Source organism: Candoia aspera, chromosome 12 (assembly GCF_035149785.1).
Source record: "Candoia aspera isolate rCanAsp1 chromosome 12, rCanAsp1.hap2, whole genome shotgun sequence".
NCBI classification, from domain to species: domain Eukaryota; kingdom Metazoa; phylum Chordata; class Lepidosauria; order Squamata; family Boidae; genus Candoia; species Candoia aspera.
Window position 1 is genome coordinate 15,971,129 of NC_086164.1, and position 23,138 is coordinate 15,994,266.

At 42.7% G+C, this 23,138-nt stretch overlaps 2 protein-coding genes across 3 annotated transcripts in view; one reads left to right on the forward strand and one right to left on the reverse strand.

Annotated features, from left to right (window-relative positions):
- SMARCA1 (SWI/SNF related, matrix associated, actin dependent regulator of chromatin, subfamily a, member 1) overlaps window positions 1-15,346 on the reverse strand; it is a 45,343-nt gene extending 29,997 nt beyond the window's left edge. The window contains exons 1-5 of the mRNA XM_063313783.1: window positions 15,164-15,346; window positions 7,600-7,686; window positions 2,505-2,671; window positions 1,262-1,362; window positions 1,071-1,171 (exon numbers count right to left, since the gene is read on the reverse strand). Coding sequence (XP_063169853.1) covers window positions 1,071-1,171; window positions 1,262-1,362; window positions 2,505-2,671; window positions 7,600-7,686; window positions 15,164-15,286 — 579 coding nt within the window. The 5' untranslated portion in view covers window positions 15,287-15,346. The remainder of the gene's footprint in view (window positions 1-1,070; window positions 1,172-1,261; window positions 1,363-2,504; window positions 2,672-7,599; window positions 7,687-15,163) is intronic.
- A 5,298-nt stretch (window positions 15,347-20,644) lies between these two features.
- The window catches only part of LOC134504207 (synaptotagmin-like protein 2), a 44,227-nt gene continuing 41,733 nt past the window's right edge, over window positions 20,645-23,138 (forward strand). Inside the window, exon 1 of one of the 2 annotated variants that reach the window (XM_063313289.1) lies at window positions 20,645-20,806. The gene's annotated coding sequence lies outside the window, so the exon portion shown is untranslated. The remainder of the gene's footprint in view (window positions 20,807-23,138) is intronic. The other variant, XM_063313288.1, reaches the window with a different exon arrangement.

The following is a 23,138-nucleotide window of genomic DNA, read 5'->3' on the forward strand; positions in this document are numbered from 1 at the left end:
TAACAGTTCCGAAATAATCTCCATTGGTAATAATGCATAAAGGAAGTCTGTGATCATGGCATGAGCTATGGAATAGAAATCCACCATAATTTCAATATATTGCAATATACAAATTACTATTCTGATTAACATTTGTTTCAAGACAATAAAATAACTTCTCAAAAACTTTCCTCTGTAATTCAAAAGAAATATTACACAGAATGAAATGTTTAATTACAGTTCACTCTGAGGCATGCTGCAACTGAATATTTTAGCTGCAGTTTGTATTATTGTTATGCATTATGTATTTCTTCCTTCGCTTTATATTCATGACTCCTTGGGATATCTGCTGCTTGGTTAAATTTTTGCATGCAAAAAAGGATACACTACATTAAAAAATAATACTACAGTTACAGTCACCAAAAACTCCCACTATCCAGTTTTGTTTTGTTTTTGAGAGAGGGAGTGGGAGCTACAAAATATGATATAAAGACACATAAAAGACATATAAAAAGACAATCCTCCTGCTAGAACCACAAAAGATTTACATTTCTATCTTATCTGTTTCACTTATTGTCTTCATGATTTGTTGGGAATCACAAAGATAATGTGAAAACCTGGACTCAGTTCATCAACAACCCATGGACTAATAAATTCCACAGGCTTCTTACAATAGTATATAAAGTAAGAAAGAGCCTGGTAGTACCATTTCTGACTAAACATATTTTACTAAAAGGCACAAGATTTCATGAACTACAGCGCACCTCATCAGATGTGTAGACTGGCTAGACTGATGTAGGATTTAAATTTACAGTCTAGTCACCCTGGGCATCTGATGAAGTGAGCCGCAGCTCACAAAAGCTTCTATCTTTTAATAAAATGTGTTAGTCAGAAAAGGGGCTACTGGACTCCTCCTGATTTTCTGCCACCATAAACTTGTATGTGGCTCCTCCTACACTGGAGTATGAAGGAGGTGGTCTATAGCCTAAAATGCTGTTGATCCAATCTTTTTAAGTGAAAGATTAATTTCACTCTTGATCTTTTTTCCTTATCTTATCCTAAAACTACATCCACAAAGGTGAGTTTTTTACCATTTCATCTGCCAAGATGCCATTTACGCCATTTTCATACAAGGAGATCATCCAGTTCAAACCCCTAACTTGATAATCCCGCAACGTTCCTCCTTTAACATCTGCAAAAACATAAAGCACCACTTTCTTATACTGTAATTTAGTTTAACATATCTAAGCAAGCAGAGAAAATGACCCGTTAGTACACTCACAGGAGGGAGATTCCTCAAATCGAACGCACACATTTGAGGTTTTCCGACTCTCAGAAAGCAGCTCCTCATCTTCCTCCTGTTCTGTCCTCCTGTGACGATAGCTGGGAAAGAAAGTCCACCATGTATATGCATCTTTGTCGTGCCAGGTGGGGCTCCACAGTCACCCCAAGTTTCCATTACCCTTCCAACGGTCTCTTACTGACTTCTCCCGAAATACAAGTGCTGAGTTGGACGCAGACAACTGAAGATGCTCTACGTCTTCTGCTAGCATGCAAACATCTCTTTGGACTGAGGTCAGTTCCTCTCATTCGTATTTTATCTACGTTACCTTCCAATTAATTGTTCCAGTCTTATTTGTAGCAGCTGTGTTTATTCATCTGGACCTCAAATCACTATCTTTCTTGTTTTATAGTTCATTTTCCTAGTCCTTTAATTCTTTTATTGTTGTAACTGGGCTTGGTCTGAGTGTCCTACTACAGTGAAACTGACATGTACGTTGGTTGGTATGGCTGAGACTTAATTCTCACTTCATTGATAAACAAGTTTGTAGGGGTCTGTGTTTGCTGCCCCAATACCAACAAGGATTCATACCATAAAATCTCTATACATAAAAGACAATGTAAGGGAGCACCCTTTTCCATTATATGTTACTTTTTCCATGTGCAGGAATTTGTTGACTGGAAATAGTCTCTCTTCTCTTCAGGAAAATTAATGAGGCCAAAATTTCACTAAGGCAGAGCAGTCCAGTCTTAATTCCACATACTTATCTTTATACAGTGTAGAGCAAGTTTCCTCAGAAAATGGATTAGGAATGGATGTTTAGCAACACAAAGTCCTTACCACAGAAAAGCCATATGCAATTATTGTTAAAAGAAAAGTATTTTTAAAAAATTAAGTTGTATAGAGAAAGCTTTTGAAACTGTTAGGAAAAAAACTAATCCAAATAATTAGGTTGCAATCCTGCCCCCAATTATACACCCTTTTCCATTAATGTCAGTGGAACTGACCCACTGCATCAGTGGGTTTCCAAATCTGCATTACCCCCCGTTTGTTCAAGAGTTTTGTGCATTTCAATACAGTAAAAGTTTTTAATCATTATCGACAACTCTGTAATAGTTGAATATTATAATACTGAGCTAAATATTTTCCACTTCCATAAGGTATATTAAATACATGCAGTAAGTTTTAAGATGCACATACAATTTCAACACAGCTTTAAAAACAATTTAGAAACAATACGTACTCTCCTGCTGAAAGCAAGCTCTGCTTTTCATCCTTCTTTATCCGTGGTCGTCCCAGTTTCACTTTGAGGGGAGAGGTTGGTGATTTCTGGGCTGCAGGTTGAATAAAGTGTGCAAAAAGTTCTGTCTGCTTTAGCAGGAATTCAAATCGTTTGGCTCGATCTGTTTTCTATAGTCCATAACAAAAAAAGCAAGGTATGATTTAAGAAAGTATCCTTGAGCACATACATGGGGGGGAGGGGATGTTGTTGTTACCCTACTTAAAATTACAATCTCTTCCGAACTTCTCCACTGCAAACCTATGAAGAATAAGTATCAGCTTAGAATCTTAGACTTAACAGTCCAGTTCAATGTACAGTAGAGAATAGAAAAAAAATGCAGTCAGACAGTAAATGCATTAATTGCTCCTTCTAGCCCAACTGTTGTTTCTCAGAAAGGAATGAAGAGCCTAAAACAAAGACTATGAACTTTGGGTGAAGTTTGTAATCTTCACCCAGCTCACAAGTGAGCTGTAAGCATTTTTATTTATAATGCCCTTTAAAACCTGGAAGCAACCTGGGGCAGCTTTTAATTTCGATCACTAGAAAGGAAGAATGGCTAATAGTGAAACTTCATGAGGGCGATGAGAGTTGTAGTCCAAGATCCCTGGAAAGTACCAAGTTGTGTAAGGCTCTAATGCACCTTTCTTTCCTGACAGAGATGGCTAAAACAGACATGGATGCAATTTTGTCTGAATGACATTCTATGATTTAAGACAACTTGGGCATCATAGTGAATGGAATGACATAACACAGATTCCTGAAAATTTAATAAAGAAATCTGTTCAGCATTTCCAAGCCTGTGGAAAGAGGGCAGATCTGGAGCTCTGGAAATATCCTGATCTATGCAGAGTCAGATCACAAGGAGATGGGTGGTGACTGACTGACTGACTGACTGACTGACTGACTAAATAAATAAGGATATGCTGATTTAAGGACAAACTGATCACTGAATTCTCCTCCTTTCCTCACTCGCTTTTTTATTATTTATTATTTATTAATGAAATTTATATGGCTGCCCAACTCATGCAAGAATTATGGTGTATTTATCTGACAGAATCACTTGCAACATGGTAACGTTTCAGAACAATAAATCAGAACCAGAACTTTGTGAAGGAACTTAAAGCAGCACAGAATAAAGGCATCTATGTGGCTCAATATACTGTAAAGCACACTCTATCCTGCATTATCCAGATTCTAATGAATATGAGGTTTCCAATTTTAAAATACAGCTCTGATATTTACAGCAAGATATTTACCTGGATCCAGACTAAAGCAATAATCACACACATTCTCTCCCTCTCTCTCTCCTGGGAAAAATTCAACAACTCAATATTCATTTTCAGTAAAATGTACTCTAAATGTAAGTTACACATGATTCAAATTCTAATCGACAGAATTTAAGTTAATCATGATAATTTATTATTTCAATTTCAAACATTAGTCTGCATCTAAACCAATATTTTAGAAACACTGCTTAGAAGTATATGGTTGGATAGTATAGAACTATGAAATAAATAAATAGGCAATATACACTTTTACCACACGAGGGCAACATAATCCATAACTTTTATTGAAGCCTACAGAGGGAGAAACACCATTTTACATATACATAATTTGTTTATTCTTCTAAACATTGAATTTAGCCTGTTAAGTCTGAATATTCAGAAATATCTGGTTATTCATTTTTTACTTGTTATACTTTTCTCCTATAACCCAATTCAAAAACTATGCCAGAATCAAGCATTTAAGGAAGATGTTCAAAGCAAATTACAGTAACTTCCAAGTATTAAATAATTTGTAAGATGCCACAGACATAACATAGTCTTAGTCATCTGTATTCATAAAATACATTGAATTCTGTGGGGCTTACTCCCAAAAAATTATGTATGGGCTTCTCAGGGAACCAGAAATGTCAAGTAAATCCCACCTATTTCTTTTATTTATCTATTATTAATTTTTCAAGATATAATTAAGACACATAATGCAGAATATAAGACTGACAGAATACAAGTTTAAAAAGGAAACAAGAAAAGCTAAAACAGTGCAGGAATAAACAAATAAACCATATCAGTGATGAAGAACGGTCTAATATATTGGCTCCTTGTTCATAAGAATTTTTGTAACAATTGTTTTAAAAAATAGATTTGGTTACCATGTTTCGGGGGGGGGGGAATGCAAGCTTACTGTACTTGTTACTATATGCCCCACTTAAAATCCACAAATGAGGATTTGTGGAAAGAGGCTGAATGATTAGCTAAAGTCATTTTTCTTTTCTTTTTTAATAGCAATTTTATTAAAAATTACAATTGCAAAGGTAACTGATACAAAGTAAAAGAATAAAAAGAAAAAACAGAAGATGCAGAAAAGAAAAATCAAATAGAAAAATAGAAAAAAAAATATATAAAGAAATGACTTCCCGCTTCATCATAACAAGTATAAACAATTTTAGTAACCTATCACCTTCTCTTACAATACAACAAACGATCTCTTCTTCCCATATCCTATCTCTTATATACAAACAAATCCTCAAGGCCTCGTTGTTTCAGTCCTGATCAGCAAAAGCCCATTAAGGGTTACCAGAGATAACAATACATTTATTTTAACCTTGATCAAATAAACCAACTGTATATTCCTAGGGACTAGGGAACCACCTCTACCCACTCCACCAGGTCAGATGGGGTGGGCATGCTCCAGGCCCTTCCCTGAAAGGTTGTCTTCTAGCTGGACGTAGGAGACGTGCCTCCTCAATACCGGCCCCAGCCCTGGAGAATGCTCTCCCCCATGAGATCCAGCAGGCTTCCACCCTTCTGGCTTTCTGAAAGACCTTAAAAAGCTGACTCTTCCCCCAAGCATTGGAATCAGATGAGGCTGGAGTACAGTGACTACTGTTGCCAGTGGGGAGCATTGCTCTAATGGCATGTGGGAAAGACCTTGGGAGAGGAGGCAAAGAGATGCAGCCTGGGGAACGGTCAGAGAAGAGGGAGCACAGCCCACAGCTGGATAGTGGGCAGGGCAAGAGGCTCAGAAGGGACCCTCCCTGGTTTCTCGGGCTGTGAAGAAAATGGCGGGAGAATTGTACTTTCAGACTTATAAGATTCTGCTAATGTAGCTTTACAATAAAGTAGAATTAGCTTAGCTGGTCGTGTTTCCTCTCTGGTCTATCTTGTAAGACTGACAGCTGCTTTGGAGCACCAGGTGCTAGGGTTTTTTTGGATCTTGGTTTTTTTTTAATTGTTTCTTATGTATTTTTATTGTTGTTACTGTGAGCCAGGGTTAAGGTATACACGATGGGCGGCCATATAAGTTTCCTACATAAATAAAAGGTGGATTTATCATCGGGGAGGGCAATAACAAACCACACTATGGCTGTGCATTAGGTACAAGCTATTTATTTATGGGATTTTTCTACTATTTCAGCCCAAACACCCTAGGCAATACATAGATACCAACAGTAAAATAATACAGCAATAATAAATAAAAATAACACAACACAGTAATACAATAAAATCAATACACCTTGAGACTATGACCTTAAATCTGAATGCAGAATTCTGAGGTCTGATTACTTTTGTGCTCTTCTCTTAGCTTTCATCTAGCTCCCACTCTGGCAGGAAGAATAGAGAAAACAATCCAGGAACTGGCTGGATTCACACATCATAGTAAGCACGCAAGCTCTGATTTTAAATATTGTGCGAATCATACTATTATAACTTATAAAAGAAATACAGTTCATACAAACTTCAGTTTAGTGCTATGTGGAAATGGAGATAATAGGAAAGCAATGGAAGATACTCCATATTCCATATAGGTATTTGGAAAGGAACATTTCAGAGGTGCAGCTTTTCTAACTGTGTCATCACAATTTTATTTCTAAATACATAATACTGCCATGCTCCATACAAACTCGTTTAATTTGTACTTCCCAACATTTCCTCTGCCATATAATCCTAGAGAATATTGCAGCTTGATGCATTTACAACAGGAGAATCATTAAATATATTTCTTGAACGCTAATATATCTATATGGGGGAGGGGGTGCCCCTGTGGAACTGTTGTTGTTTTTTTTACTTATTAGAGTGATGCTATTATTATACCTTATGTGCCTTTTAGCCTAGAGGCTCCATATTTTATATAGAGATTTTACAGCTGCCTGCACTATATTATTGCTTTTATTATATGCTTGTACTGCACTTAGAAAAAAGGCACATAACACTTACTACTACTTTGAGACACAAAACGCTAAAACTTTTTTTCCCCAAGCCACTCATATAGAAAAAGATTTTATTCTTAAGCTGTAGAGAAAAGCAATTCCAGAACCAAATGACATAAACTCGGTCAGGAAATGCTGCCTGGATTCTAAAACATTAGCCTTTGACACGGAAAGCTTAAAATCAAACACGTAATTATCTGTTGCAAGACTAACAGTAACTGGCTGTTGGGGACCAGGAGAGAAATCATGTGGTAAATCAGCCTACGGTCAACCTTTGCAGGCCAAGAAGGGCATGGCCTCTTTTTTAGAAACAAAAACAGAAGACTCCTAATCTATCAAAGACAACAGCTGAGTTTCTCCAATGCAGCTTAATGCCCTCTGGCCTCCTCAGCTGGTCTAAATCAGGGTTCCTCAACCTTGGCAACTCTAAGCTGTGCGGACTTCAACTTTGCTGGCTGGGGAATTCTGGGAGTTGAAGTCTGCACAGCTTAGAGTTGCCACGGTTGAGGGACCCTGGTCTAAATGACCACGGTGGGACCTCTCCCTGATAAGCAAAGGGTCTTGGGTATATAGAGCAATCAGGTACATGCAAAGTAGGGGTGGGCAACATCCGAGGAGTCGAGGGAAGGATGACGTCACCTGACAAGGGGAGGGAAGGACAACGTCACCTGACAAGGGGATGAGATCAAGGAAGAGGCATGACCATTTTTTTCAGCTCACACATCACTGAATGGAACAACTGGTTAGATCATTTAAAAACTCTATGCATAATATGTGGACTTCTTATCAGCACAATTAAATTTAACAAAAGACAACACAGACAGAAAACCCAAGTAGCAACTTTACCATCTTCTCTTCATATTCTGGATCAACTTCTTTTTCAGACTTAGTTGCCTTTGGAGGAGGTTTGAGTTGAAATGGAGGATCATTTTTCTGTAAATAAAATGAAAATTCTCCAATCATGGTAAATTTAATAGATTAAAGGAAAAAACATGTTATTTTCCCAACATAATGCAGATTAAAACATGTTAAAATGGAATAGAGAATTTATAATTAATACCAGCATGTCCTCTATCTTTCAGGGTACTTTCCATAATCTTAAATAATGTGTTTTATCTTCATTAGCAACCTTATACCATTTTTCTAGCCCTACCAAATTATCTTGATGGTTTTTCGGAAATGTAAATTCAGAGTATCTGTGATAACAGCCCACAATTATTAAAGCTTGTTCATGTATACAAAACCTTCAGAATATGCACCTGGAGATAGGCAAGACTACTATCCTTAAAAAGTCTTCAAATCTTGCAATCATACTTTGTTGCTGTTCTTCATAAGCAATATAGATATTATAAAATAATAATTCCCTTTCAGAAAGAGCAAGAACCTGGAATGTTCCAATGAAACTAATAGGTGGAAGACTTAGGAAAGAAAAAATAAAAAGCTATGTCTTTCCCCAGTTGATCTATGAACTTTGCAAGCAGATGTAACAGTAGATACCCTTACATGCCTTCAAAGAGAATTAGACAAATTTATGGGGGAGAAGGTGATTAATGGCTACTAGACATAATGGCTAGATCAACAGGAATACTGCCTTCAATATTAGTGGATCTATCACTACTGTCCAAAATGCTTAGGGACATCAGCAAGAGTGAGATATCATACTTCTGTCTGTGAGCTTCTCAGAGGCAGTTATTTGGTCAATGTAGGAACAAAATTCTAGATGATCAGGCCTTTGGTCTGATACAGCATGGCTCTTCTTACATTCTTATTGGAGCAATTATGATTTAAAACTTCAGCAAAGGATCGTTACCTTGTCGTGGTGCTGGAGCTTGAGCACCTCAATGATGCCATGAGCTAAACCGTGAAGGGCCACCCAAGACGGGAAGGTCATGACAGAGAGGTCAGACTAAATGCGATCCCTGGGGAAGGTAATGGCAACCCACCTCAGTATTCTTGCCGTGAAAACTAAATGGATCAGTACAACCAGAGATATGTCGGTATACCATCGGAAGATGAGACCCCCAGGTCGGAAGATGGTCAAAATGCTACTGGGGAGGAACAGAGGATGAGCTCAACTAGCCCCAGACGTGATGACGCAGCTAGCTCAAAGCCGAAAGGACGGCTAGCGGCCGACGGTGCTGGTGGTGAACGGCGAATCCAATGTTCTAAGGATCAACACACCATCGGAACCTGGAATGTAAGATCTATGAGCCAGGGCAAACTGGATGTGGTTATTGGTGAGATGTCAAGATTAAAGATAGACATTCTGGGCGTCAGTGAACTGAAATGGACTGGAATGGGCCACTTCACATCAAATGACCACCAGATCTACTACTGCGGACAAGAGGACCACAGAAGAAATGGAGTAGCCTTCATAATTAATAGTAAAGTGGCTAAAGCAGTGCTTGGATACAACCCAAAAAATGATAGAATGATCTCAATTCAAATTCAGGGCAAGCCATCTAACATCACAGTGATCCAAATATACGCCCCAACCACAAATGCTGAAGAAGCTGAAGTAGAGCAGTTCTATGAGGATCTGCAGCACCTACTGGACAACACGCCTAAAAGAGATGTTATTTTCATCACAGGAGACTGGAATGCTAAGGTGGGCAGTCAAATGACACCTCGAATTACAGGTAAGTATGGCCTGGGAGAACAAAACGAAGCAGGACACAGGCTGATAGAATTTTGCCAAGACAATTCACTCTGCATAACAAACACTCTCTTCCAACAACCTAAGAGACGGCTTTATACATGGACTTCACCAGATGGACAACACCGAAATCAGATTGATTACATCCTTTGCAGCCAAAGGTGGCGGACATCTGTACAGTCGGTAAAAACAAGGCCTGGAGCTGACTGTAGTTCAGATCACGAACTTCTTCTTGCACAATTTAGGATCAGACTCAAGACATTAGGGAAGACCCACAGATCAGCTAGATATGAGCTCACTAATATTCCTAAGGAATATGCAGTGGAGGTGAGGAATCGATTTAAGGGACTGGACTTAGTAGATAGGGTCCCGGAAGAACTCTGGACAGAAGTTGGCAGCATTGTTCAGGAGGCGGCAACAAAATACATCCCAAAGAAAGAGAAAACCAAGAAGGCAAAATGGCTGTCTGCTGAGACACTAGAAGTAGCCCAAGAAAGAAGGAAAGCAAAAGGCAACAGTGATAGGGGGAGATATGCCCAATTAAATGCAAAATTCCAGAGGTTAGCCAGAAGAGATAAGGAATTATTTTTAAACAAGCAATGCGCAGAAGTGGAAGAAGACAATAGAATAGGAAGGACAAGAGACCTCTTCCAGAAAATTAGAAACATCGGAGGTAAATTCCAGGCAAAAATGGGTATGATCAAAAACAAAGATGGCAAGGACCTAACAGAAGAAGAAGAGATCAAGAAAAGGTGGCAAGAATATACAGAAAACCTGTATAGGAAGGATAACAATATCGGGGATAGCTTTGACAGTGTGGTCGGTGAGCTAGAGCCAGACATCCTGAAGAGTGAGGTTGAGTGGGCCTTAAGAAGCATTGCTAATAACAAGGCAACAGGAGACGACGGCATCCCAGCTGAACTGTTCAAAATCTTGCAAGATGATGCTGTCAAGGTAATGCATGCTATATGCCAGCAAATTTGGAAAACACAAGAATGGCCATCAGACTGGAAAAAATCAACTTATATCCCCATACCAAAAAAGGGAAACACTAAAGAATGTTCAAACTATCGAACAGTGGCACTCATTTCACATGCCAGTAAGGTAATGCTCAAGATCCTGCAAGGTAGACTTCAGCAGTTCATGGAGCGAGAATTGCCAGACGTACAAGCTGGGTTTAGAAAAGGCAGAGGAACTAGAGACCAAATTGCCAATATCCGCTGGATAATGGAAAAAGCCAGGGAGTTTCAGAAAAACATCTATTTCTGTTTTATTGACTATTCTAAAGCCTTTGACTGTGTGGACCATAACAAATTGTGGCAAGTTCTTAGTGGTATGGGGATACCAAGTCATCTTGTATGCCTCCTGAAGAATCTGTATAACGACCAAGTAGCAACAGTAAGAACAGACCACGGAACAACAGACTGGTTTAAGATTGGGAAAGGAGTACGGCAGGGCTGTATACTCTCACCCTACCTATTCAACTTGTATGCAGAACACATCATGCGACAAGCTGGCCTTGAGGAATCCAAGGCTGGAGTTAAAATCTCTGGAAGAAACATTAACAATCTCAGATATGCAGATGATACCACTTTGATGGCTGAAAGTGAAGAGGAACTGAGGAGCCTTATGATGAAGGTGAAAGAAGAAAGTGCAAAAGCTGGCTTGCAGCTAAACCTCAAAAAAACCAAGATTATGGCAACCAGCTTGATTGATAACTGGCAAATAGAGGGAGAAAATGTAGAAGCAGTGAAAGACTTTATATTCCTAGGTGCGAAGATGACTGCAGATGCTGACTGCAGTCAGGAAATCAGAAGACGCTTAATCCTTGGAAGAAGAGCAATGACAAATCTCGATAAAATAGTTAAGAGCAGAGACATCACACTGACAACAAAGGCCCGCATAGTTAAAGCAATGGTGTTCCCTGTAGTAACATATGGCTGCGAGAGCTGGACCATAAGGAAGGCTGAGCGAAGGAAGATCGATGCTTTTGAACTGTGGTGTTGGAGGAAAATTCTGAGAGTGCCTTGGACTGCAAGAAGATCCAACCAGTCCATCCTCCAGGAAATAAAGCCAGACTGCTCACTTGAGGGAATGATATTAAAGGCAAAACTGAAATACTTTGGCCACATCATGAGAAGACAGGACACCCTGGAGAAGATGCTGATGCTAGGGAGAGTGGAAGGCAAAAGGAAGAGGGGCCGACCAAGGGCAAGATGGATGGATGATATTCTAGAGGTGACGGACTCGTCCCTGGGGGAGCTGGGGGTGTTGACGACCGACAGGAAGCTCTGGCGTGGGCTGGTCCATGAAGTCACGAAGAGTCGGAAGCGACTAAACGAATAAACAACAAATGATTTAAAACTGTACATATACCAACATTACCCACAATTCTTTCACAAATCCTCAGGAAGAGTAACTGAGGTTCGGGCAGGTTCCACCTCAGTTGCTATCTTATGTTTGCCACAAAGACCCTTGAGAAACATTAAAGACCTACACATTTTTAAGGACAATTCATTTTATCAGTTGGATGAAGTATTATTATATGGACAGTTTTAAGCTACTATTCAGAAGAAGAAGAAGAGAAATAGAATAGGATTTTTTTACTATCAACTCAGCTAAAGCAGACAACCAAAGTATATAGGGAAATTATACAAAACTGTGTGCTGATATACATTTTGGAGGAAGAGAGGCCCTATTAAAGAGAAACTGATGGACCAGGCCTACATGTGTAGACTCAGAAGAAATTCTGTGCTCAGCGTAGCATATCCCCAGATAAATCTACTTTGTTTATTGTGTCTCTCACTAAAAATATTTACCAATTTTAACATTAATACACAATAATGTTAAAATTGGTAAATCACAGCCATCATAAATGGCCAGAATTTATTTAGGTTACTAGTAAAATATAAAGAACTTGTTGATAGACTTATAGTTCACAATATATTTGAGCTGTTTTGACATTTCAAGGATTTTAAATCTCATTTTTTAAACGAGTCAGAAAAATAATCTGTCACCTGAGAACAATACTCCATGCTTAGAGTATACAAAGATACTACAATAAAGCTATAATTCTACTTCACCCAGTGCCACTAAACACAGAGGGACTTATTTCTGAATAAATAGGCATTAGATGGACTGTAACCTTTTTGACCCTTGGTTCACAAATCACTGGTTTTGTTACAAAAGACTAACATAGCCACTTCCCTAGAATACATACATATAAATATATTGGTTCGTTTATAACATTAGTAAATATATGAACAGATCAATAAATGTATGCACAAAGCAGGTAGCTTAAGGCCAAGGGGATACAGAGAAAAATAGATAACCACCCATACTTTTGGTCAGCCTATTCCAGTTCAGTATAAAAAACAAAGAAGGCTGGATATTCCTACAGATGGAATAAATTCTTGCCAGATTACACTCTGGCTGCGTCAAAAAATATCTTAACCTGTGCTTAACTGAAATAGGCTTTACTAAATTAGCCCATTTGGTACACTGAACTATAAAATTAAACACACAGAAAGGATTTGAATCATAAACAGCCAGGCATTTATTGCAAAAATAGTCTAAAACTCCATGTAGCCTAGCAACCTGTTTCCAAGCTTGCCTCAAAAGCTTATGGGTGAAACTGACTAGCAGAGTATCCTTTTTTTTTTTTTTGCCCCAACACATAATCAAGTAGATTTTCTTGGAGCATCAGGAAACCATGCTGGATCACATCAGAAGTTTGTCCCATCAACATTTTGTTCCTACAGTAGCCAATCAGGTGCAGACTATACTGTACGCTACAGCTGCCAATGAGTATCAGCATAGGGAACCAGCCCAGTGGAGCGGTAAGTATTTCACACTAAGGGCAAAGAAATTCAGAACTGATCCTTCATTGGATATGTAACTCGCTGGATGAACTGACTCCCAGATGCTACTGCAGAGTTCTTAGGTTTCTTTCAAATGGAGCGTTTAAGTTCTCTAACGCCATATGTCACCTTCCACTCTTCAAAGGGCTCATAAATAAACAACCACCCTTCATCCTAAAAACATAGGCAATCTCGCAGAGTGTGCCTGAAGCATCCCATTTCCAACAGTGGCCAAAGAGATGCAGGCAGGATGCTACCTCTGCACTTGTCCCCACTCCTCATTTTCTCAGCAACCGGTGGGTCAGAGTAAGCTATGGTTCTCGGAGTGCTACTATAAGAGACATACTGCCTGCTGCCATGTCAATGCAGCACTGATCTTCCACACTTCCCTTCCTTCACCACCCATCCTCCTAAAAAAATCACTTGTCAGAGGAATGATGCTTCAAAGACTGAACATTGTTGCCTTGGAGACCAAGGACTAAAACTGACCTTTGCCTTGCTCTTACCCTAACTGCTTTGGTCTACACCAGTGGGTCTCAGCCAGGTGCCATATGGCCCACTGGAGGCGCTAAGATATTTCAAGGGGGGCACAAGTGAAAAACATGCAATGGGAGGGCCACAGCACATGCAGAAGGCGCCACAGAAAAGCAAAGGGTATTATAATGCAAATACTGTCTTGTGGGTGCTAGAAAATGCACCAGTTACTGTCCCATGTCCCTATCCAATTATTATTTATTGATTTAAATTTATTGGCCGCCCAACTCCAATGGACTCTGGGACCTGGGGGGGGCACACGGGGAAAAAAATGGTCAGAAGGAAACCATGGGTGAAAAAAAGTTGGGAAAACCCTGGCCTATACTATAATGCCTATCAGCCCCAGCTATGACACTTCCCAAAGCCATGCTAGCAAAGGATGATGGGTGTTGAAGTCCAACATATTCCAGCCTCATCAGGCTAATTGTTGAGTGGAAATAATGGAAAGGCTGGTCCAACACAATCAGTGGACAGGGATGAACCACAAGTTGGGGCTGATGGGAGGGGAAGAGTAAAAGCAAAGAGCCCCTTGAGTGGAACTTCACTCCTGATGGTCACACAGACAAGACCCTGCTTCCTTGTTGGTCACCATTTCTGCCTTCCCATCCAAGTATCAGTTAGCAATATAGCCATATATCAAGTATCAGATCCACATAATTCAGCCAGGTGTCGTCTCCTGCAGGGAATGAGAGTCTCCCTGAGGTCAAGCCTGAAGGCTAGTTTTCTGGGGTGCCTCCTTGCAGAATGTGTGTGTGTGTGCGCGCGCGCGCGTGTGTGCTTAAATAGCAATGCAGACAGGATTTGTCCCTGCCTTCTCCCCAGATTTCAGACACATTATGCAAAGACCCAGCTCTCGAAGGCTCCAGTGCTGGGAAAGGGGGGAGAAAAGAGAAGAAGAGGACGACCAGCAGCAAGGTGGCTGGATTCAACTGCAGCGGTGATGGGGCCACTGTTGGAAGACCTGAAAGGACAGGTTAGGGACATAACGCCATGGAGAAAATCTATCTGTGTGGTCACTAGGAGTCGAAAACGACTTGATGGCACCTAATCAATCAAATCTTTCCGGATGTCTTTTCCACTCCCCAGTCTAGCCTCCAGACGCGGGATTTCCTGGTGGTCTCCCATCCAAGCCCGAACCTTCCGCCCTGCTTCGCTCCCTGAGGGCAGCCCAGGCCAGCCAGGCGGGCCTCGTCGGTCAGCCGACCCAAAGGGCCCCAGAGAGGAGAGGGCGACCCACGGCGAAAACTGGGAGGCGGGCAGTCCAGCTCCGATGCGGGATGAGCCCGGTTGCCGGGGCAACAAGGCGAGGGCGGTTGCCGGGGCGACAAGCCGAGGGCCTCCCCCCAAACCCGGGTCCCACCTCGTCCTCGACGGGCTCCTGCGAGAAGGCGGCCGAGGTCGAGGGCTCCTCTTCGCCGCCCGAGAGTCCCGGGCTGGCCGAGGCCGGCGCCGGTGCGGGTTCTACAGCGGCCCCGGCGTCCATTTTGGGCCGGGAGCGGGAAGCGCGGCGCTGACGGGAGTGGGACTCCCGCTCGCCACAAGCATCGCGAGAACCCGCGAGAGCTCCGCACGCAGGCGCGCTTCGAGAAACGAGGGGGTCGGGTCCTGGGAGCCTGGCCACGCCTTGTGGGCGGGGCTGCTGCGAAAGCGCAGAGCAGCTTCGGGAGTGCGTGCGCGCTCGTTTCTCGCGGGTTACAGACAGCTGCTTCTCACGTTAAAGCGGTTTTCTCATGAAAATGGGTCAACCTGGGAAGGGTTCCCTGGAAAAGGGTCCCCCCTTGCTTAAACTAAGTCTTAGCTGGCCCGGGGGCAGCTAAAGCTAAGCCAGTTCGGAGAGGAGACCACTCGGAAAGCCAGGGAAACAGGAGAGTTCTAGAATGGGGTGCCCCGTTTTTATTCCAAAACTGGGGAAGAGCGTGAGAGTGAAGGGAATCCAAGGTGCACCAATTATCGCTTTCCTGCTTTCCTATAAAATAGGTCTGGCTGGGGGATTCTGGGAAGTCCACCCAGCTTAAAGTGGCTGGGGTTGAGAAACAGTGCTATAAAGGGTCTGCAACAGAACAAAACGCCTTTAACTCGCCTCTGAACGGTTCCTCGATGAGGGAGGGAGCATGGCTTGGTTGGGGGATTCTGGGAGTTGAAGTCCACGTGTCTTAAAGTTGCCAAGTTTGAGAAACCCTGCACTAAACCAAAATGAAAGAAACCACATTAAGGCTCAGAGCAATATGTAAACAGCTATAATGGCTTGTAAGCCGTTGATTAAGTGAACCAGTCCACCAAGACTTGATCAGCCAGTTAAGGTTAAAACAAAGCATAGCTTAATATAACCCATTTCAGTTTTCAACATTCATTGCATTTGGCAAAAGTTGGTTTGTGCTGAAAAGTAGAAGTCCTCTGGGGCACCTATAATGAAAAAGCTCAAGTGTAAAGATGCTGAGTTTGGAATCTGGACCCTCTGCAGGTTTAGAATAAGCAATGCTGTTGATTTATATTTCTTTCCTACCCAAATGTCTTACTCAAAACATGTTATTAACTAGTCCCTTCTGAAATGCATTTGTTCTCCAAATTGGACAAGCTTGGCTGGGTACACTGGTGCATATTTGACATTCCAAACAGAATTCAGTCTAGACGAGTAGGATTTATAACAAAATTCTTCCCTCTCTCTTAATGATGCGATGTGAAAGGTCCCCTGTGCAAGCACCAAGTCATGTCTGACCCTTTGGGAAGATGCCACTTTCGCGATGTTTTCTTGGCAGACTATAGAGCGGGGTGGTTTGCCATTGCCTTCCCCGGCCTTCCCCTTCCCCAGCAAGCTGGGTGCTCCTTTTACCGACCTCGGAAGGATCGGAGGCTGAGTCGACCTGAGCCGGCTACCCTAGAGAGAATCCAGCTTCTGCTGGGACCGAACTCGGGGGGGTCATGGGGAGAGTTTTCGGTTGCAGTACTGCCGCCTACCCCTCTGCACTACGCAAGGCTCTCTCTTAAAGATACACCATTCCATTCTCCATCCACCAATTTTTCCAGCTCCCTCCATTCCCAATAATCAGCATTCTCTGGCTCCTGAACAACTCAAATTCTCAATGGATGCTTTTTGGATTTACCCCATTCTTTGGTTTTCACAAAACCAAAGCCCTTTGGTGTGTTTTTCTGTGTGGGTGGTGCTGTTTTTGCTGCATAATGTTCATGAGCAAGCAGGCATTCTAGACAGCCCTGTTGAACAAATGTTCATTTTCGAACTCCAGTGGCAATGAGCTATGCTTGTGTTTTTGCAGTCTGAGAGGTGCTGGAACCATTAACTGGATTATTGTGAGGCTGAGAGTTAGCAATGGAAATTTGTATCTGCTTGCTGAGAGTCACCACCTTCCATCAGGTGCCACGAAAGGAGACACATAGTCAGGCATTCTGTGCAGAAGCTCCCCTTCTGGGCAATGCCCTCCCCTCAGTAGGAAGAACAGTACCCCCACGTTTAATACTTTTTTTTTAATCTGTTCAATCATGTCCGATTCTTGGAGACCACCTGGACCAGTCCCTGCAGTTTTCTTGGCAAGGTTTTTTTCAGAAGGGGTTTGCCACTGCCTCTTTCCTAGGGCTGAGAGGGAATGACTGGCCCAGGGTCACCCAGCCGGCTTTCATGCCTAAGGCGGGACTAGAACTCTCCTATCACGCCTGATTGGCTCTTGGGCTGAGAGAGAGGGACTGGCCCAGGGTCACCCAGCCGGCTTTCATGCCTAAGGCGGGACTAGAACTTTCCTATCATGCCTGATTGGCTCTTGGGCTGAGAGAGAGGGACTGGCCCAAGGGCACCCAACCGGCTTTCATGCCGAAGGCGGGACTAGAACTCCCAGTCTCCCGGTTTCTAGCCTGGTGCCTACTTAATACTTAAAAAGCTTCTAAAAATATGGTTCTTTCCAAATGTATCGGGAGACAAAGGCAATGGGAAAATGTACTGACCTGGGATGAATCTAGCTGCTCCAGTGTTATAAGACTGTGGTTTTTATGATTTGGTTGGATTTATATTAATAGTATTTACTGTTATTTGATATGATTGATAATTTTTTAATTACTGTCATGTTTTGTTTTTTTTTGCTGTAAACTGCTTAGAGTAGCATGACTGAATTGGCGTAGAGGCATTTGTAACGAAGAACTATAAAAAAATAAATACATATATATTGGCTGTTCCCTTGATCACTGAAGCCATTCATTCTGTATGTCTTGGCCCAGCAAGATCTTGTCTGGCTTCTCACAACATGCTGAGGGATACATAATACAGTTTGCTTTTTTTTGTGGTTTAGCACATTGTATGAACTAGCTGTTGTGATTTACAAACTATGGTAATAGCTCAGGTTGTTGTGGGAACCCAGCTTGTTATGGTTTACTCAGTAAATGTGGTTCAACCAAAAATGGCTTAGTGAGATATGCGGATGCAGCAACTCATCCCACATGTAATAACGGCAGACCGTTTTGCCTTGCACAGAACTGTTAGGTGGAAATTAATCAGGATTGCCTGATGCAGTTACAATTCTGCCTGAATTCAGCTCCCCTCCAGACCAAGTTCAAAGACTGAGACAAAGTAAAGGTGTACAGAATTTAAAACTCACCAACCACACAATCCTCAATTCTTTTCCTTGGCAACTCTGTTGATTTATTGTGATATAAAACCAGACCACTCGATTTTTAAAACAAGTTTCCAACCCAACTGTATATACGCAGAAACATCCACAGGCGTGGGTCAAAAAAGTTAAGGGGGCAACCACAACAGTGTGATAGAAACCCCACCCCTTTTTATGTGCCACACATGAGAGGCATATAAAAAGTAGGTGGGGCTTCAATCACATGGCTGCAGATGCCATCTTGACTTTTTTGACCCACCCCCACGTGCAGACACCCCTGGGTGTAGGTACTCCTGTTTCACCACAGTCGAAAGCATGATGGGGACTTGCCAGTTCACCAAACAACCCTCCTTTGTTGTCACATTTTAAAAAATCTTTGGGCTTAAAAGTTCTACTAAACTACGAAGCAGGATTTATAAATTGCAGTGACTGGATTCTCACAGAAAAGTAAACAAACTATATTGTGACTTGCTGTGTTGGCAACTGTAGCTGATTCACAATTAAAACAAATAGTAATTTACCACAGTGGGTGAACTAGGCAGCCAGTAACAATTTCCACTCTTTTTTTTTCTCTCCAGTTGAGAGTTGGGAGAAACTTAGAGAAATTAATAATCTTTGTCACTTTCACCCTTGGCTCTGGAGATGGGCTGTTGGCCTAGCAATGGAGCTTTGGATGAAACTGACACATTTGTCAATTTCTGTCAAAAGCAGCCTGGTGAAATGACACCTTCCTGGAAGTCCAGAGAATTTAGGAAGCAGGCACTACCTTTTTCAGCTTTGCTGGGTCTTTCTAGATTACAAGGCTACATAGCAGGTTCACACATTACTCTAGGCCTTAATGTGGTTTCTTTCGTTTTGGTTCAGCCCAGTGTTTAGCATCAGACAGCTAGCCTGGCCTAGGCTGAAAGCTAAGCTTGGTTTGGACTGGGTAGAAGACAAGGACAAATCACTTTCAAGAAAACAGCATTGTTGTGTGCATGAGGGGTTGTGTTTTATTTTTTTAGTATTTATATTTATTGAGAATTTTACATAAAGTAAAAGACAAATTTAAAAGGAAGGGAAGGGAAGGGAAGGGAAGGGGGAAAATGTTCAAGAAAAGGGGGGAAAAGAAAAAAGAAAGAAAATTAAAGTTATGAAAAATAATGACTTCCAACCTTCTCTTCAATAGATATTGACAAAGCCATCATCTCCCCTCCCTCTTATCTCTGCCAGAAATCCCTTCAACCCCATATTAAATTCTCATCTTTTTCAATCCATAAATCGTCACTTCACTTTTTTCTTCTTTTAGAAAAAATCCATAAATGGTTTCCAGTCTTTTAAAAAAGCAGTTGTTTTCTCCCTGACCAATGACCTTCCCAAGAGTTGAGCTTGTCCACCATCTTCTGGAGAGACAGTGCTGCCATTTTCCTCCTTTTATTCCATCATCATCCTTCTCTGAAACTCCTGGGTCCACCTGGCTGAGGAGGATGGGGGTTGGGGTCCTAGCTGTTGGAGATTACTGGGTTGGAAGAAAAATTGGCACCACAGATAGCTCGGTGGCAGCACTTGGCCAAATGCTTAGTCTCAAAAAAAGCTATGCAAGGTTTGACCTGGATGGGAGACCACCAGGAAATCTCAGGGCTGGAACTGGAAAACAGCCCTCTTCTAAAAGGCCATGGCAAACCACATCTATATTCTTAGATACACACACACACACACACACACATATGTGGGCACCAAGAATCCAGCTAGACTTGATGGCAATTTGCTTATTCTTGGCTTATGTATCTTAGGTGTAACCACCAGTTCAGGGCCAGAAATACCAATTTAACGAGAATTACAGAATTATAGAACCAGCACTACCAACAATAGTTATTCCAATCTTCAGAGTTCCAATATTAAGGGAAAGAAACATTTTATCTCACCCTGGACTGAACTCCTGTTTGATTATTTGGTCTAATCAAGTTGGGGGTTGGGGGAGGTGACTGCGTGACGCTCCGCTGGTCAATGACCGACCTAAAGATTTGGGTGGGACCCGCTCCTTGCTTCCTGCAAGCTCCGACCTCCGAGCAGCTGGGGGCGGGGGGGGGGGAGTCCGGCGGCGCCCCCGGGCGGCCGTGCCCTTTCTGCTCATCCAGGCCGGGTTTTTCCTCTCCTCGGGGCGGCGCTCCGCCGAGGGCCAGCGCCTCGCCCGGGGAATCCAGGCCGGGTTTTCGCACCTCTGCCAAGGCGCGCCGGGTCGGGTGCGGGCGAGCGCCCAGGCGGGCAAGGCGCGTCGTCTGGGAACCGCCGGTGCCAGCAGCTGGGTGACCGCCCTGCTTCTCCCAAGGCGGGCGGAGGACGAGGCACTCCTGCTGCGGACCCCCCCCCCCCGCCACCCAGCCCCGCCAGCCCTCCGGGCAGCAGCCCACCAGGTAAGACACGGGCATGGACGCGGTCTCTTCTGCCGCGGCGCGCAACTTTAGGGTCAGCGGCGGCGTCCGCCAGCCGGGGCTTCCTCTCTTTCCCTTTCTGCTGGCTTCGGATCTTGCCCCGCTCGGTTTCCCCGTGGCTGCGTTCGCACGACGCGCGCCACCCCGACCGCCCGGCGGGTTTAGCGAACTCAGCCCGTGTCCTAAGTTTAGGGCACCGCGAGCCGCGCCACGCCCGGCTGCGGGGCAAGGCACGCTTCCCAATTCCGTGAACTGCGGGTTGTGCGAAGGGAGCCCGGGGCTCGGAATTCCGGCTTCTGAGTTCGGGACGACCGGGCAAGCTGCGGGTGGACCATCCTGCCCGCATTCCGGGACTCCGGAGAGTGCCCGGTTGTTGACCCTCCCGCTGTTCTGGCTTTGCCCTTGTTTCACGGCGCCCTAAGGTAAAGATACGAGCTGGCTACCAAGTTGAGGTTCACTGTGTTCTGTGAAAGCAACCCATCGACTCAGGTCGTGCGCCATAGGAAGCCGTGGCATGCGGAATGTATTTATGTATTTAATTGGTAGATTTCTAGACCACCCACTACTGTACCCAAATCTCTGGGGCTATTCTTTTGAATGATACCCCAGTTACTTGGGAACATACAGGAGAATAACGGGAAAACCAATTTTATTTGCTTTTATGATTGCAAAAAAAGTGAATTTTGCATCTGGGAAGGACACCCTTTCTGCATCAGATGCACAATGGTCAAAAGATTTATTCTTTTACTATATTAAAGCCAGCATTTTATGATCCGGAATCCTGACTCGAGTACTATTTAGAAATGTTGACTGTGGGCATATGTCAGTGTTTGTTTCCTTTCCCGATTTTTGGTGCGGGGGGAGCGGGGGAGGGCACAATCTAAATGGAAACCAACACAAATGTTTCTTTCAATATCTCATATACATACATATGACAACTTTTGATTAGTATAAAAGAAGTGTGCATTTCTGTAAAGTGAGGATTTTTTCCAGTTTTTTTAAAATATATGGTTTGTTGAATAAGCCATGATTGCTTGGGGGTCACATACCCTGCTAAGCCAAAACCACCAACCAAATCACACTGTGGCTCAACTTCATATGGAACTGGGCCACTTTCTGACCTATGGCCACATTTCCCTGTAATTAAACCATCCGAGAAACATGATCTTTTGCGGTAATTTGCCTGGGACTGTGACCTGAGTTCCTTTGAAGTCTTTCCCAGGGTTTTTGAGCACATTTTGCCCAGTTATGCCCCACAATCACCCTGGGAATGTAGAAGGGCATCCGGATTAATGTGCTTTGATTTAGCTTTGTTACAAAAAAGAGCAACCCAGCCCCAGAAGTGGCATTTTCTCACTTTCACCAAAGGCGTTCTTGAATAAAATATCTCCTGGTATACACCGAGAAACACTGCCCCATCAGTTTCTTCTGAAATAGATAGATAGATAGATAGATAGATAGATAGATAGATAGATAGATAAATGTTGTTTGAGATTAAAAGGTAAAGGATGAAGGGATATTTATTTGTTAGTTATTTCCTGCCTTTTCCCCAAGAGCCCAGGGTAGCATATGAAGATCTCCCTTCATTTTTAAGATGTGTGGACTTCAACTCCCAGAATTCTCCAGCCAGCATGCTGGCTGGGGGATTCTGGGAGTTGAAGTCCACACATCTTCAAGCTGCCAAGCTTGAGAAACACTGGATTAACCATTAACCCCATTGGGTCTGGTACTGCAATCTTGCTGAAGCTTGCTGGTTTTGTGCGTCATTTGACAACATGACATGGCGTGTATGGCAACAGAGGAGTCCAGCTGTTGAAGCTTATGTTCTGTGCTGAGCTGTGTTCTTTTTCTGCATATTATACACACATGGACATGCATAGGGTATACCAGAAGACAGGCACAATAAGTTTTATTGATTTATATTCCTTTTCAGAGAAAACGTCACTAAGGAATGCTCAAAGGTCATGTGTCAAACAAGTAAGGAAGTGTTTAGAAGAAAAGGGCAACCCACTCAAACACTGAGCATAATTTGCATGACAAGCTGTCTGTGGGGTCTGACTTGGGGTATAGCACTTGAAAGAAGATATATATCTTGTCTCATAAGCCTCAAAAAGTTAGGTTCACCTACCATGCTAAGCTATGTCCAGAGAAACCCAATGTTTCCCCTGTTCCTTGATGAGTGTCAGCATCTGCTCAGTCAAGCATTCACACACACAGTTAAGAAACTGGAGTTCTTTGAACTGGTTTATTGAAGCGTAATGAACGGTTCAGAAGGCAAGCTGTGAATAAAGACTTCCAGCCAAAACCTACTTTA